The sequence below is a fragment of the Leiobunum rupestre genome, chromosome 8, assembly GCF_980474605.1.
Source record: "Leiobunum rupestre chromosome 8, qqLeiRupe1.1.hap1, whole genome shotgun sequence".
Lineage (NCBI taxonomy): Eukaryota > Metazoa > Arthropoda > Arachnida > Opiliones > Sclerosomatidae > Leiobunum > Leiobunum rupestre.
In genome coordinates, this window is record NC_143391.1 from 42293067 (window position 1) to 42310625 (window position 17559).

Below are 17559 nucleotides of genomic sequence, written 5' to 3' on the forward strand. Positions count from 1 at the left end.
ATACAATTTCCGAAGCCCCATTATGCGAGTATACATGCATATTATACGTATATAACGAAATGCTTTTAGGCAACTAGTTTGAAATTCTACTTTTCAAAACTTGCGGAAGTTTTTCTGGAAACGAAATTTCCAACTACGGTGAAGGGGCTTTATAAGGCGCCCTGGGGCGATAGTTTGCGTCTGATCCGCAAATACGGAAAGCTAAAAGGAATTCCAAAGGAAGAGAAACTAGTGGAAAAAGCCGATAGGAAACTACATTTGAATTTATCGAATTTGTGCCTAACATTTTCAATCCTATAGCGTGCATCACGGCACGTCGTCTGAGCCAAAAGTCAACTTCATTCGTGAATATTACGCGATTGCCTGGTCTACCCTCGTTTGGTCTTAACATTTATGGAAATTGGGGGCGACCTTTATGGGGAAAATTCGAAAAATCTAAAATTATTTTGGTGAAAATGTTTATGATCTTTTGTGAAAATGTGTATGATCTTTTGTGAAAATGTTTATGATCTTTTGTGAAAATGTGTATGATATTTTGTGAAAATGTTTATGATCTTTTGTGAAAATGTTTATGATCTTAGTAAAAATGTTTATTATCTTAGTAAAAAATGTATATGCTCTTAGTAAAAATGTGTATGATCTTGGTGAAAATGTTTATGATCTTGGTGAAAAAGTTTATGGTCTTAGTAAAAATGATAACGGTCTTAGTAAAAATGATAACGATCTTATCGAAAATGTTTATGATCTTAGTAAAAATGATAACGATCTTATCGAAAATGTTTATGATCTTAGTAAAAATGATTACGATCTTGTCGAAAATGATTACGATCTTCCTGAAAATCTTTAAGTTGTTACCAGCCTGGGTGAAAATTCCGGCTATCATTGTGAAAATGTTAGAGATCGTAGTTAAATTTCAAACGACGGAAAAGAGATGACCTTAAAACTCAACAACCAAGAAAAACTCCGCAGTTATTCGAGCAGTTTCGGAAACTATTGGAAACAACATATATTTTACAGCACCCTTGGCGAAAATTTGATCAGGAACAACGAATATTACCGAAATATTTCGAGATTTATTCGACGCAACTAATCGAATATTCGATAATATATTCGATTTGCAGAGGCGTAGCGAGAGGGGGGATCGGCCCCGGGTGCCGATGGTTAGGGGGCGCCCAAAGGGAGACATAGTATTACATGTAAGATGAACTTGTTGGATTATATATTAAACTCTTTTTTTTTAAACTTGAAAAGTACAGTTTTTTTTGGTTAAATAACACTAAATAAAGTGGTTTTCCAGAGGTAACGGGGGCGGCGCGCCAATTTGTGTGTTTTTCCCTGGATGCCAAATATCCTCGCTACGCCACTGTCGATTTGTACGATATAAGCTATTTTATTATCTATATTTAAACAGTTTAGTGAACCCTAACAAACAGCTTCTCTCATGTCTTAATTATCTAAATTAATTTTCCATCGTTATATAGAACAACGTGCGGCGTTATCGACAGGTTGTCAACTCCAAATGTTTGGAAAATCGGGACACCGATAACAAAAATAGCGCGAGACTGCTGAAGGAAGTTTGACCCCTGGCGGCCCAAAGATCCTTTCTACTCATTTAGGCCAATTTAAAGGTGCATCCCAAGTTTTAGCGCTCGAAACTATCACGCACGCATCGAGAGAAGGACTTGAACCTAAATTAATACAAATTAATGAGAGGCGTAAAGGGGAAATATACGCTCTATTGACTTTACTTTCGAGCGTATATTCCATCGACATTATTTATTATATCAGTCTCGAAATTGATAGGAAATTGGCTCCAGCTGATTTGACGAACGCATCCACTTTGGAATTTAAAACGATAACAATAGATTAAATATATCAATAAGTATATTTTTAACTGCAGCTGGAACCCTATTAAATTATTTAGCCAAATTTAAATAGACTCTATAGACATTTGGACAAATCTTCTACATGTATAGACATTAAAAAATGTTCTGAAACATTCGAGATAAGTTTTACCGAAAACCTTAGACTTTTTAAAAATTATTATCAGGTCTTACACCAAGGCTGTAGAAAAGATAAGATAAGATAATTATCAGCTAGGCTAATACCCTTGGCACCACCTTAGGTCCAAGTAATCTAGCGACTTATAATGCCTTTAAACAGGTGAACGGGTTCTAACCAACGTTTTTTAAATTATTTTAACACATAGTCTGCATGGAGTACAAAAGATTTTAGTGCCCTGAACCTATTTGACACGCATCGAGATAAGGACTTGACCCTAATTTAATTTAAATTAATGAGAGATGAATAATGGTAAATATGCGATTTATTAACTTCATTTTCAAGAATATACCTAAATTCCAATATTTATGATTCTCGAAATTGACTTCATCTGATTTGACGAACGCATCGAATTTGGAATTTAAAATGATCATGTATAATAAATTAAAACATTCTTGCCTTTTCAATGAGTATATTATCAAACACTTTATTTTAAATGGATATTCAATTAGAAAATAGAGTAGAATAGATTCACTCCATTAGGAATTGAAGTTACTATTTTGAGTTTATTTTAACACAAAAACAGCACGGTGTACAAAAATAGTTCATTTTGGCTAGATACTGTGAGTCCCTGAACGTAAGAAATAGAGCATAGTCATATTTTGGAAGTTGATTCCAAAAGGTACAATAGACATGTTAAGCCATCCCTCGAAAACGTGAACGAGGGTAGCTTGTAACTGCGTGTATATTGCGTTAAATAAAGCTTCGTCTGAAAGTTTCACAAACACGTTTTCTATCTCCGGCTTCACCTGTCTACTTTACGAAAGACGTAAAAACCTAATTGTTGTCCCGTTAAACTAAAAAAAACCAACTAATGGGGATGACTTATGTAGGAAATAAAATCTGGTGTTTCCAAAGGGAGCAGTGGGAGCGTGCTAGCTTTGATTCGAGCTGGAAAAGGAAAATGACCGAGTGGATTAATTTTTTTCCGAGTTATAACTTTCGAGCTGAGAAATTCTCTCTTTTTCTCTCTTAAGGGATTTAGAATTCGCTCGAAATGGGCGCGTTGAAACGGCGTTGGACGCCGACTACGAAGAAAGCGATAGAGACAGAGAACCGTGAAAAATGGCTCCCGCCACCGAAAAACTTCCATAAATTCCGAAGCGAATATGTTTTATGTATAGAATCCTAGAGCGTCTATCCGAATGACGATACGTACTAGATCGTATACGCGTATACGGAAAATAATAAATGCCATGGCAGGGAGTTTGGGATAGTCTGCCAACGAGCCAGCCAGCTTTGATGATGACGCTATTACTTCTCGTTATTTCTGCGCGGAGAAGCGCTTATGTTCCCCGGGATTTTCGAAGTCCACAAAATGATACCATTCACGCCAATATCGTTCTATTTGCCGAACATTCTTCGAAAACGAGCTCGTGCATGCCGATTCCCTTTTTTCCCTTGGATTATCCTCATTTACCGAACTCTTCACTGCATAAAGAAGGAAGTTTGTTTTCTATTTCTAAGCCCTAAGACCTTATTTGGAATAAATAACGATCCCAGAATGGATAATTCTCGGAAATCCTGTTTTACATTCGATTGTTTTTGTCGAAAACAGTTGAAAAAAACTACCTTTACCCAAAAGAGTCATTCAAATGTAATTTCGTAACTAAATTAACTTTTATGTATATTTTTTTATTTTATGTTTTCATCTTTAAACGTACCGGGTTTTTTTTCGACATTGGGCAAAAATGTTTTAAATCTACTATAAAAGCAATGGGAATTAATGAAGCCTTTCTCTGGCATTCGTAAACAAAAAATAAATAACCATGTTTTGATATTTCCAGTTGCCTCGCGTTCTACATCGCCATCACTGCCACGATTATCACTCTTTACCGAAGGGTCCGTCACTAAAGGAAAATGTGTACAAGTTTCGGAATCAAGGAATCTGAGAGTTGATTCTTGTTGATTCCAAAGATTCGTGATTCCACGTTGATTCCGCGATTCTACTCTGATTCTATGATTTCGCACTGATTAAGTGATTCCGTGATCCCACGCTGATTCAGTATAATTCCATGATTTGGGTATGATTCCAAATTCCAGGTATTATTCCATGATTTGAGTATGATTCCAGATTCCAGGTATGATTCCAGCATGATTCGGTATGATTCCATGATTTGAGTATGATTCCAAATTCCAGGTATTATTCCATGATTTGAGTATGATTCCAGATTCCAGGTATGATTCCAGCATGATTCGGTATGATTCCATGATTTGAGTATGATTCCAGATTCCAGGTATGATTCCAGCATGATTCGGTATGATTCCACGATTTGAGTATGATTCCATGATTTGAGTATGATTCCATGATTTGAGTATGATTCCATGATTTGAGTATGATTCCATGATTTGAGTATGATTCCAGATTCCAGGTATGATTCCAGATTCCAGGTATGATTCCAGATTCCAGGTATGATTCCAGCATGATTCGGTATGATTCCAGATTCCAGGTATGATTCCAGCATGATTCGGTATGATTCCAGCATGATTCGGTATGATTCCATGATTTGAGTATGATTCCAGATTCCAGGTATAATTCCAGCATGATTCGGTATGATTCCATGATTTGAGTATGATTCCAGATTCCAGGTATGATTCCAGCATGATTCGGTATGATTCTAGATTCCCGGTATGATTCCAGCATGATTCGGTATGATTCCATGATTTGGGTATGATTCCATGATTTGGGTATGATTCCATGATTTGGGTATGATTCCAGATTCCAGGTATAATTCCACAATTTGGGGATGATTCCTGATTCTAGAGGTGATTCCAGGATTCGAAGTTAATTCGACTATGATTCCATGAATCGAAGTTGATTCGCTTATGATTCCATGATTCGAACACGATTTTTTGATTCTGAAAAATTTATGATTCCCGCCTAGATTCCTGCGATTTGGAATCCAGGAATCAGGGCCGGTACATGATTCCTTGAAGGGACGTACCCCTCGCTCTTTACAGTGGAATACTGTAGTTAACTCGAAATAACATAAGAATCGTAAGTACAACTAGCCTTGCATTCATTTGTTTTTATAAACCATCTTTTTCGACACTGGCAAGTCTGTAAAAGGATTAGCAAATTCGTAAATCAAGTCTTGATGTGTTTCTTTTACTGATTGGTCTATCAAATTAATATTACTTTATCTCGATTATTTTGGCATATCTGTGAAAAAAACGGTGTCATATTTATTGTTATTCCGTTACTTATGATGTAATTGTTTAAGTTAAATGACAAATTCTTTCCGAAATGGTATATAAAACGCCAAGTAAAGAAGATCAACGATTTGGGGAAAATAATCTTTATTTGGGAAACAACGAAGCGCTTCGCCATTCTTACCTTTTGAATAAATAATTTAATTTAAGCCATACACAAAACAAACGAAATCAAATTTCAGCTTTTACCAGTAAATATTTACATAAAACTCTAAAATCCACTTCCAAACTATATCGGTAGGAATTCTATGTTAGCCATTTTGACTGCACTCGGCTTTTCGTTGTTGTAGATTAGCAAACCCGAAAAGTCAGCTCGAAAATACAAGAAAGCTAAAGAAGCAAATAGCGAATGAAGAGAATACGCCTGTTCTCGTTTCATTATTAATTTATTTTTATTTTTGAAGACGCCGCGTGATCTTCCGTAATTTAATTTAACATGGTGCGCGCGGATCTGAAGCGTGCCCTTCACGCTTTGCCGGACGAATGCCCAGGAAAAGCTGTTGCCGGATAAGTTATACAAGTAGCAGCGTATACGTTGCCACCGAAATCTCAAAAAGGTCTTCTTTCTTCTATCCCTTGTATTTTTGAAACTCCGCAAAAACAGCTACGGTAAGACGACGTCTAATACACCGCTAATTAACTTGTTCTTAAGCTATTTATGTCATTGTGGTAGCCAAACAGGTTGCCAAGTTAGTTTTTGTAGTTTTGATTCGTTCTCGCTGGTTTGCGAAGAGGGCTTGCCTTTATTGCCAAAAAAAACTAGCTTTCTACCTTTAGTATAGATGAGGCTACGCGAAGAAATATAAGTGATTGGAAGAAACTAGATCTTTAAACCGCGATAGGCTATCTGTTATTTTCTCTAATATCACCTAGATTTATTTAACTGTATCAAAATCAGATTAACGCAATTTTTTTAAATATCTGTGGGCAAGTTAAAATTAATTGAATAAAAACGTAAAAATAAAAATTAATCCATTTAATATAATCTTATTTCTATCAGATCTGTGTACACTTTGCTTGAGGTACTGATTTTCCAAAAGTTGATATGGCCTTAAATAGAAAACCTTTTCTCAAAATGTTTTAAGACATGTAGAAGATTAGTTAAAAACCAGATCCGTTAACGGAATTAAGATTCGTCTAAGAGATTTTATATGCTAAAAAAACACGAACGGGTTTGGTCCACTAGTTTATCTGCATAATACAACAGTATGAGAAGTAAATTCATGAAGTCCTTAACAATTACAACTAATAGTTAAATAAATATAGAATTGTAGTCCATTCGCACTATTTCGTCGTCATGTATAAAAAATTATAGAAAAACCTATAGAGCTGTGCGAGTACTCGACATCATCGAATACTCGCTCTTTTGCGAGGTTGAGTACTCGAAAAAGTGTTTTTTTCTATACTCGTTGCATCAAAGTTCAAAGAGGGGTTTTTACAACTTTTTGGGGGAAAAAAACGGTACCTACAAAGTCGTGGAAACTGTGGTTCAATTAAATTAAAGGAATATTTTTTAGAATTGAAAGTTACTTTATACTCCATATAATTTTATTTCATAATTACTTAAATAAAAACCAGCTTGTAATCAAGTACGAAATAACCCGACTCGTAAAATATATTAATCGAGGTTTTTTTCAGTTACTCGACTCGAATAAGAGAAAGTTTCCCCTTAATCAAGTACTCGATTACACGACTCGAATTCAATATTACTCGACTCAAATACTCGATGAAAACAATATACTCGATAACCGACTCGATTGCCTAAAACCACTAATAGCGCAGCCCCAAAAACCTCTCAAAGAATAATAGTTGTTTCATAAGGTTAAATAAACATCGAAATATTTTTCATTTGCTATTTTTATCCGGTTGAGCGACCACGGCTCGAAATATCCATCCTTTTGGTTGCTGGTAACGAGAATGAACCTCTTTCCTTTGACCCCGTAAACTCGAGCGCTGTCTCCGTAGCCAATTTAGCTAAGTTACTCTTTTCCTCCGCGGAGTAAAGGGGCTGTCGGATACAGTGTTACGGGGGTAAATATGATCTCCGGCTTCTTATTTTAATCCAAAACCTGAGGCTGGAAGGGAGAGCGAAGCTAAGGTGAAGGCTGAGAGAAGAAAATGCTTGGATGACTTTGTTCAGGGCGTGCTCGCGGGGGTATAAAATGGGTCGTAATTTTCAAAGTGGCGAGAGCCGAAGAACGTAAAAACGTCACTGCGAAAGAACGTTCACCCAGATTAAGACCAATCTCGGAACCTCCGTCAGCGAAAATTTCCCATCCTCGCCCGTACTAACTACTCTACTAAACCGTAGGTTATTATTGAGAAGCGCGAGCTGACATACACTCTTTATTGGGCATCTCCTCCAGCATCTTTACGTCCTTCTTCTTGGCTCGGAGCGAGGATAATGTACCTTTATATCCAGACAAGGGGCGCTTCCTTTCAATACACCGAGAGAGCGATCCTCCTATATATCTACTACGAAGTAGAGAGATAACGCGCCTACCTTCTTCGACATTATCGTCCGGCGTACTTTGAGGAAAATGAATGGATCCGCCCGCTTCCTCCCCGCAATTATTCATCAAAATGATATTAAACTAACCGTGTCATCGCCGTCGGCACAAAGGAAAAGAGATAACGCGTCCCCCCCCCCTTTCCTCAACCGGAAGTCTTAAACCAACTCTTTAAAGTCGCAAGTCGTTATGTGGCCAAGTTACAAGATGTGGTGTGCACAGTTTAAAACAAAAGTTACCAGATTATTAAAGGTGTATTTTTAGGCATAATACTTTTATAAATTATATATAAATATCTTAGATAGGACTTATTTGAACTATTTCCAAAAAGGGTAGCTTTAAAGAAAGACGAAGGATCGATAGATGTAGTTGTCAGTGGTCAGTCCGGTCTAATTTATTACGTCGTATTGGTTGAAGCCTATATTCATTATTTATTGTCTACGTGGCAGATGTTTTCTACTATCTGTCTGTCGTTATTAAATGGTTCGAAGTCTTATGACCAAGGCTTAGTGACAAATGTCTTTTCGTAAATTATATAATAGTAAACATCTTTTCGATTCAACAAAAGTAAGTAAAAGTAGTAAATTTATTTACGATTTTAAATGTTTATAAGCATTTTGAAAATATTGGAATATTTTTCACCGGTAAAATTTTAAATAATCGTCTTTTCATAAGAGAAACCTAAGTTAGTGTGTAAGAAAATTACACACGTTTATTATACAGGATGTCCACTAAAAAAGGATCCAGCGCGAATATCTCGTAAACCGTTTTCTCTAGGAATTTAAAATTTTTATGTTACGTAGTGCAGGGGGCCAAAGAAGAATGATAACCTCGATGACCTTGAACCATGTCTTCAAGGTCAACCCAAAACTATCTCGAGAACCGTAAGTGTTAGAAAGTTGGTTCCAATTAGAAAAGTGTTCCCCGTCACGTTTTATGCCTACATAGCGTGAACATGATCGGATTCGACCATTAGTAAGTTTATTATTTTGTTTCCAAAATCACATAGGTCGTAAAAGGGAAAATTGCAAGACAGCGCTAATAACTCCAAAACAAGTCGTGCTACATTATCGAAATTTGCTAGACAATCGCATCATGGTAGGAGATTTTAATATTCAGAAAACTGTTTGACCTTGAACCATGTCTGCTCAACTTACTATTGGTCGAATCCGATCAAGTTTACGCTATGTAGACATAAAACGTGGCGGGGAACACTTTTCTAATAGAAACCAACTTTCTAACACTTACGGTTCTCGAGATAGTTTTTGGATGACCTTCAAGACATGGTTCAAGGTCATCGAGGTTATCATTCTTCTTTGGCCCCCTGCACGAGCTACGTGACATAAAAATTTTAAATTCCTAGAAAAAACGGTTTATGAGATATTCCCCCTGGATCGTTTTTTAGTGGACACCATGTATTTACCAGCATTTATTGTAGAAGGTTATGTATTTTTAAATAAATACACGTTAGTTTCTTCTCACGCTGAACATGGCGCTACACAACACTAGTGGCTTTCAAGTATCTATTTAATAAGGGCACGCGACGCATGCTCGATGTCACGTGTTACTTGGAACGCCCAACCAAGCGTTTGTCGCGCGCCGTTAAAAAATAGACGCGGGAAAGCCAATTAATGTCGTGCAGCGCCATCTGCAATGAAATCGCTGTATAAATCTTCCTCATTCATCGTATCTTGATCAATCAACCCAAGATCTAAAAAAACGTGTAAAACGATTTTAGTTTTCGGACAAAAGTTCGTGGACATTCACGGTGATAAATGCGAAGGTATGTTTTCAGTAAAAGCCGGAAACACGTGGAATTATCCTCCATTGATAAATCACGTTTATAATCCTTCGATCCGAAGTTTCCCGTCGTTTGTAAAATTTCACGTACCACAGCTGGGGTGTTTATAGGCTAATGCGCTGTGATTTATTCGAAAAAGTTAAGTCGCGTTTGTCCCACTCGGAGGCCGAGAGAGTTTGGAGGATGTAAACCCCCTGAAGCGAATTTGACAAATTGGTGCTAGAATCTAAAGATAGACATCGACGACGGTGGACGAAAAATGAGTTACAGGACGATGTAAACTGGGTTCCGGGTAGAGGTCGCTTCGTAAGACGATCAAGATGCTCTTCAGCCGCATGACGCGCTGAGACGGAAGTGAATTTCTTATACGCGACGAAGATGATGAATCGAGTCAGGAATGATCTGAACACAATGGTGCGGGTAACCGTCCTTCTCGAACCCCGGCCAACCACGACGCGCTTCCAAGAAGCAGCGTGCGAAAACATCCTCGCGTACCACATTGACTGCGGACTGTATATGAATGGATTTTACGTCAATTGAGGGGAAGACCCTCTCTCTCTCTCGAAAACACGATGGTTAAGCGACGGTGGTCGACCCTCGAAAGTTAATGAACCATCTTAATTCTCAAATTAAAGGGAAGGTAAATTATTTATCGCTAATCTGCGGGAGTTGACGTCCCTTTCAGGCCGTGCAGAGCGTCCGCAGCCTGTGAGGTCGTGGCTCGCCCCTAATTTAATTAGCCCTACGCTTTAGCGAATAATATTATAGAAATTGAACCTCCATAATTAAAAGGAACATAATAATTTTAACATCGAAATATTTAAAGCTGTATCTAAAATAGAAAACGTTTTTACCGAAACAATAAATACAGACTTGGCAGCATGACGTATAAAATACGTCAACCATGCTTTTTCCAATTTGAACAAACAGATTACCAGCATGGCAGACATAGCTAAAGGTACGGCGTGACGTCATGCTGCTAAGTCACTATTGACGAAGCCACTCATCGTGTGAGTGTGAACATGCCATGAATATACCCGGTCTAGTTGGTTCATACGTCCCATTCCGTTATTTTTAAGATATAGTATAGCCTTGCCCCAAAAGTAACCGAAATTTATTTAGAAATAAAAACTCTTTTTCAATTGTCCGTTTCCTAAATTTGACTCGTATTAAATATTCAACAATATTTTTGAGAAAAACAATATTTTTAAGAAAAATACATTTTTAAGAACTAGATCGTCAAAATTTTCTCGCGAACAATTAAATTCTTAGTATCGATTCGTTGTAAGCCCAAAATCTAGATGATACTTTTCTGGGTCGACATAAGAGCCTGCAGTGTTGTGGTAATAAATGGTGGTATTATAGACAGATATCTCGCGCATCTCGTAGGAAGGTTTCCGCGGTAGGCTTTGGCTACGGCAATAAATGATTAACGATGTTCCCTTCCAAGCAGGCGCCTAATTCCCTTTCTCCAAACACGAGGGATTAGGCTCTACTTATCGGGATACAGCGGCCATGGCCAGAAACCCAGAAGCGAGAGACAGTCCGGCCTCTACCACGCTTAATTCCGCGGTGACGAGGCCTCCGTATTAGACCACCCGCCACCCGAAAGATATAGATAGATAGAGCCAAACGTCTTCCTGGCCGATCCCTCACCTCGGCTTCTTCTTATACGGCGGATATTCGGGGTCGAAGGTCACGCTCTTGCCGGACCAGTAATGAGGACTTTAAGCGGGGCGAAGAAAATGTCCGATATCAAATTGCATCTCTACTCTTTGGCCTTCTCTTCGGCTGCTGCCAGAAAAGATCGAATCGAGAACGAAAGAGACAAGACGGAAAAGGAGACTCTGCGGACGGAGGAGGAGAGCGCCCCAAAATTAGAGAAGAGCCGGTGGAAAGCGGACGTCTCAGCCTGGGATGCTGCTGCGGCTTCTGGGCGCTATAGGGATTCGGACGAACAAGCCTTTACACCAGAGAGCTTCATCCAGAGAGAGAGAGATAAAATAGGTCAGAGGAACAACCTCTCTTACGCCGCAGCGCTAAAAGAACCAAGAAAAAATTCACGTCCTTTTGTTCAATACTAGGGTAAGGTTGTAGTTGGGGTGACTAGGACAACGGTCTGCCGTACTCGCGTCGAGGCGATAGATCTTTATCCATCTATACGACCCGTGGAGACTAGATATTACATTTTGTATTTATACTTTTAAATATCGCGTCAATAGACAAAGTTCCAATAATGGCGGCGTCATCTCTCTTATTTAGAATTTATGTTTCTTAGCAAAGGAAAATGCTAGGTTGACGTCATTTAGTCTATGCGGAATGACGACGAAGCGTCATCGTAGTCCGCTTTTGGTCTAACTTCCAACGTGGTAGCCAGTATATAATCTCGGAATAAAGTTGAGAATCGAGCGTTTATTGCGTCTATTGTTTCAATTAATCCACCGCCAAAACATTCCGGATTTGTTTGAGAGAATGGCGCGCTCGTGTTCAAGCGAAATTGAAGAGACAATGAAGATTTGCACCAACGCGTCATTTAGATCCGCGAAGAGACGTCCCCATATATACTCGAGCGGGAGACTCTTGATACAATGGGCCATAAACGGGAAGGATGGAGCTAGCCAGAAAAGGAAGCCCTTCATATTTTCAACAAACTCGCCGAAAGCGAAAGTAGCTCCTCTCTACTCAACGTCGTTATGTAAATTTCATTTTTCTCATCTTTACGACGACGGCGCGAACCGCGGCCGGAATATACACTCGGTCCAGACGCGATATATAAGTTGTAAACACGGTTTTAGGCCGTTATTGATGGCAGCCGGTCATCGACGTGTTGTAGCGTAGCGGGCTATTTGTCCCAGCCACCAGCCGAATTATCGCTTTTCTCGTGGACAGCTCAGCCTTTATTCCTGGCGAACAGCGAAGGCCATTCGAACAGACGCTTCTTGGTAAATATAAAGAGAGGCTGGCGTTTAGCTAGTTAACATAATCGCTTAAAACTCTGGCGCTTAATTAATAATGGGTCGTATTTCATTCGGTGGCTCAACCCTGCCGCCTGGTGGTGGTAAGAATAAACGCCATCGTCGCTTACTATCATAAAAGAGCCCCCCTTTGAAACCTTAGGCGACAATGCCCCAATTCCATAATTAGGAAGTGGCAAAGGATGGGAGAAGCCGGCCCAAATTCGCTTAGAGTTTCAATTCCTCCTTCCACCTCAATTTACATATAGCCCGTTAACCAGACTCGTTCATTAACAAAAACTTTCATAATCGACGAATGGATATTTTAAAAATATTTTTGGACCTCGTTAAAATTATATTTTATCTTTTAATCTTGATTTTATACTGATGAGATCGAGTTAATGTTTAGGAAAAAAAATTAATTTTTCGACGATGATTCAAAATTGAAAATATTTTACCGTAATCTTTAGACCCGGGATGGAAAATCAATTTAAAAATTTTAGGTCTTGGGAAAATAATCTGTTTATAGAGGAATTGTCTCAGCGGAGTAAAAACCTCAAAGATAACTTCGAGGAAGTTGAAAAGCAAAAATTTAACTTCTTTCATACTAGTTCGAACATGGAACTGTAATAAATCCAAGAAGCTTAGAGAAAATTTTGAGAGAAAGGATTACATTCTATTATCTACAATGCAAAAACAAAATAGACATAAGATAAGAAGTTTGTAAAAAAAACCCTTTCTGGAAAGGCGGCAGTAACTAACTAAATTTTGTTCTTGTAACGTCCTTTTGATGGGCTAGTGAAAATACAAAATTCAGACAATACTACAGACAATCAGATGATTAACGATTTACTTAAAGCAAACAAGACCAGATATGATATGTCCCTTACCGCGAAATTAATTCCTTAGTATTTGCCGTAAATAAAATGATGTTACACGTTTTTAGTACAGACAGCATAAGGAAGTAGACTGTTCAATATAAAATTTTAACTAAATCAAAAAAATTCTTTAGAAATTCTATGGATCAAAAACTTGTATGAAATCTGTAAAAATTTGGCAAAAGTTTCTTTCGACATTCTGTCGAAATAGTTGTAGGAAAATCTAAGACACGTTCTACAAAATCTTATAAGATTTTCCGAAATAGTCTATAGAAATATTATTGTAAGGGAAAAAAGGTATAAACGTGTTGTTCCCTTTCACGTTGGAGCGACTTGAATTGAAGTTGGACATCAAGCCTGAAGCACGAGGGTTTTAGGGCTTCCGAGAAGCCCCGGAGGAAAAATAAAGCAGACTGGGAGCAGATATCGCCGAAACTCTGAAAGCGTATCTCCGAGAGAGGAGAGGAAATACTGGCGCGCCTGCGTAGGTACTTATTAACAGAGCGGCTCCCAGCGAGCAGACACACGCGTTGGTTCGCCGCTTTGCCAAGACGAGAGCTTATGACCTCGAGTGAAGATGAAAAAAGGGAAAAGAGTTGAGCTTTAATACGACTCTGGAAACAAATAAAAGCGCGTTCGTGATTGTCGATGGCAGGGTTCCGTGAATCCGTGCGGGACTGCTCAAAGCGTCGTATAACCGTGGTTACCCTAAAACGCTTTTGCAAAAGCAAATTCGAATCCAAATCGTAAAATCCCTCAGTAGACCAATATTACTTTCTTCCCGGTGGGTTTGTCATTTTTATACTACTCGTAAAATTCGCTATTTTCAATGATAAAAAGTCGTAATCCGTAAGAATTTTATTTTGGTTTAGACTAAACGTTAAATTTTAATGTAGTTCACCCCTTTAATTGTGGAAGAAATATCGCGATTATCATTTATTTAAACCCTTAGAACTTAATCGATGAATTGAAATATAGGTGAAATATCGCGATTATTATTTATTTGAATCCTTAAAAATGTATCGACGATTTGAAATATCGGTAGAATATCGCGATTATAATTTATCTCAACTTTAAAAATTTGAGAACGATTTGGAAATTTTAAATATCGTCTAAAAATAAAACAATTACCATTTACTTCAGCACTTAATAAATTACGGATGACAAATTATCTAGATAAGTATCTACTTGACCACTTGATAATTTAAGAACGATAAAATATCGCGATAATCATTTACTTGACAATTATATAATTCACCGACGGTACAAATACCACTAATGCGAATGAACACTCGAATACCATTGTACAAACAATGATGAGAACTATATCAATTGAAGCTAAACTATAGAATCAAAATATCATCACTAAAATTTCACAGTTATAAATTGCAAGAAGTTATAATACGAAAGACCACACAGTGTACGCCAAAGACACGCAAAATATTGTTGGATATCAAAATCGGTTGATAATAAAAGAAATTGTACTTACCCCTTATCTGATCCAGAAACATGATGAAGAGAAGCTTGCGACCGAAATGCATCGTGACGAATACGCACACACCTATTTTAGAAAAGTAGAGAGAGGCTTTCTTCAGAACATAGCTATAACAAACACCATTTATAAGCCTGTACAGAAACAGAGCATACGAAGAAAATTATCCGAACCTAGAGAAAGCGACGATTTGAAGGAGATATTTTTTTCGAATATTTTTTTAAAATTTAATCGGCTTCTATACGGTTAATTCCAAACACTTATTTATATATTCCGTGTGTTAATCCAACGCGCAATTTATAATATTACCACAACCAACACCAATTACTGTGCACAATAGCTCGATTAGAGTGTAGTGTAAATACACGCACTGTTTAAGGTATGTATGTACGTACGAATACGCGAAAGGGAAAGATCGGCGGGTCAAAATCACGTGGTCAAGGAACGACGTGCATCGAGGAGGTCACCACCGACGTCGAGATGTAAGGAACAATCGCGCACAACACCAAATATCGAATAAACACTTAATATAAAGAGTAGTAGCCGAAGAGATCCGTAGAGATAAATTGAGAAACAGTGATAAACGGAGAAAAGTGGCGAGTTTCGGCAGTTCCCGAAGGCGAGCGCGAAACTGTTCGGAAAGGCGCCTTTTTAAGCGGAAAAAGAATTGTTTTACTGAGGAAAAGGAAGAGAGTCGGTCGAACGAGAGCGAAAGAGCAGCGGATCAGAGGCTATCACCGCGTCGGAGCTGGATTCCGTCTATTAAGGGAGTCCGCGCCGTTGCCCGGCCGAACAACATGTGCTCCTCCGTTCGCCAGCGACTCCTACACGCGCAATCTTGCGAGGGACCCCGATCGATCGAGCGCCACGGTTGCCAAACCCTCCGCCAGGCTGCCCACCCTCGCCACCCATCCCGGAGACACCGCCAAGCCCGCTTCCCAACAACCCAGCGACCAACAAACGCTCATCTTTTAACTTCCTTCCGAGCGGCCCAGCGCATCTGCAGTGATGATGGCCCGTGTGGGTATAAGCAAACCCTTTTGTCGCGGAAAACGCGCCAGCCGCGCTTTGTGCCAAACTTTTAATTATGACTAAAAATTAGGGATTATCATAAGTCGATCTTTCATTAACGCGCGCGGAGGCAACGACAGTTTATATAAGGCTCCTGCAACGCTGCCGGATTAATACCTAAGTTTGAACGACAACGTTTCCAAAGTTTATATATGTAATTAAAGTTTGCCCCAAATTTGCAAAATATCAATTGGTATAATCAGAAACGTATAGCGTGTATTTTGCGAGTGGAGTATCCGTTAAAAATAAAACCCTTTGGAAGGAACAACTGTCCGGAATATTTTTCTAACATACAGACTAATAATAAAATTCCGCTAGGCTATAACCAATTGAGGTGGTTGGGTTACAATCCAATGGAGGCTTCGTGCCACGCAAAGCAACACATATTTATGGAAAGGAGAAACCGAAGAACTAGGAGGAAAACTCCTTTAACCAGTGGGAAGAGAACTTGCCAATTCAGTGAAGGTGTTATTCCGATTTTCACACAATACTAGAAAGGTTTCTAAAAATAACAGATAAAAATAAGCTTCCTTCTCACAGTCCATAGGTGGTTTCTTCTAACTTTTCTTTTGAAGGATCAACTAACTATAATTAGTTTTCAAAAATTAAATATTTATTCGTTCAGGGTGATATTCATTTCATTTAACTATTTTAGGTGTAAAACGAAATGTTAAAACTCTCCTAATATTATCAGATGTAATCTCTTTAGCCAGATCCAATCTTTTTAACTCGAGCTTATAGTATAATAAAGAAAATAGTGTATCAAATTTAATTTAAAAATTATATCGGAAAAAAGGCAGATCGAAATATGACTTCAATAGAAAATATGTTATGTATTTCATCCAATTACAATGTATGAGATTCAACTTTATACCAATTTCTACCAAATTATTTTATCCAAACCGAACTGAATGTGACTTCATTCCAGTTGGATCGGGTTTTTACATTAATCACTAGGGATTTCGAGGGACTATTTTTCTTCCAAGAAATATTTCGAAAAATCAGTGAACGAATTGCATTACCAAAGGTGGGGTGGCGCAGTGGTTAATACTTTCGCCTCGCAGCAATAGGATCCGGGTTCGATCCCATCTTGTGGCACTGGGTAAAAACTCGGAACTCCTGCGTAGAGTTTGCAAGTTCTCTCCCCACTGGTTTAAGGGGTTTTCCCCCGAGATCTTCGGTTTACCCTTCCATAAAAGCTTGTTGAGGTTAACGGTAATAGTTAGTGTAGGGAGCTGTTGCCTCGAACGCGTGGCATGCAGGGCTTGTCACCACCCTCCTACGCATTTTAACCCGGCCACCTGAATTAATGGCTTCAAAAGTCGCATGATGCCTTGGGTATTAGCCTAGCTGATTATTATTATTATTATATAGACAGATGAAAACTTTTTAATCGTACGACAAGTTTAAAATAATCTTCAACCTAATTGAGTGTCTATTATTCCGAAACGCATTGTCGAATAGTCTTCTACCAGCGTCCACGAAAAGTATTCGTCACTTTGATATGGAAAACAAGCCCACAAAGATAAATTTACCGATTCAGTCCACGGTACACTTTACGGGATTAATTCGAAGTTAG

At 38.4% G+C, this 17559-nt stretch overlaps 1 protein-coding gene across 1 annotated transcript in view; it reads right to left on the reverse strand.

The window, feature by feature from the left end:
• The window catches only part of LOC149933390 (protein turtle-like), a 545370-nt gene extending 530420 nt beyond the window's left edge, over positions 1-14950 (reverse strand). The window contains exon 1 of the mRNA XM_090155761.1: positions 14907-14950. Within this exon, the coding sequence (XP_090011887.1) occupies positions 14907-14928 (22 nt within the window). The 5' untranslated portion in view covers positions 14929-14950. The remainder of the gene's footprint in view (positions 1-14906) is intronic.
• Between the last annotated feature and the right edge of the window lie 2609 nt (positions 14951-17559).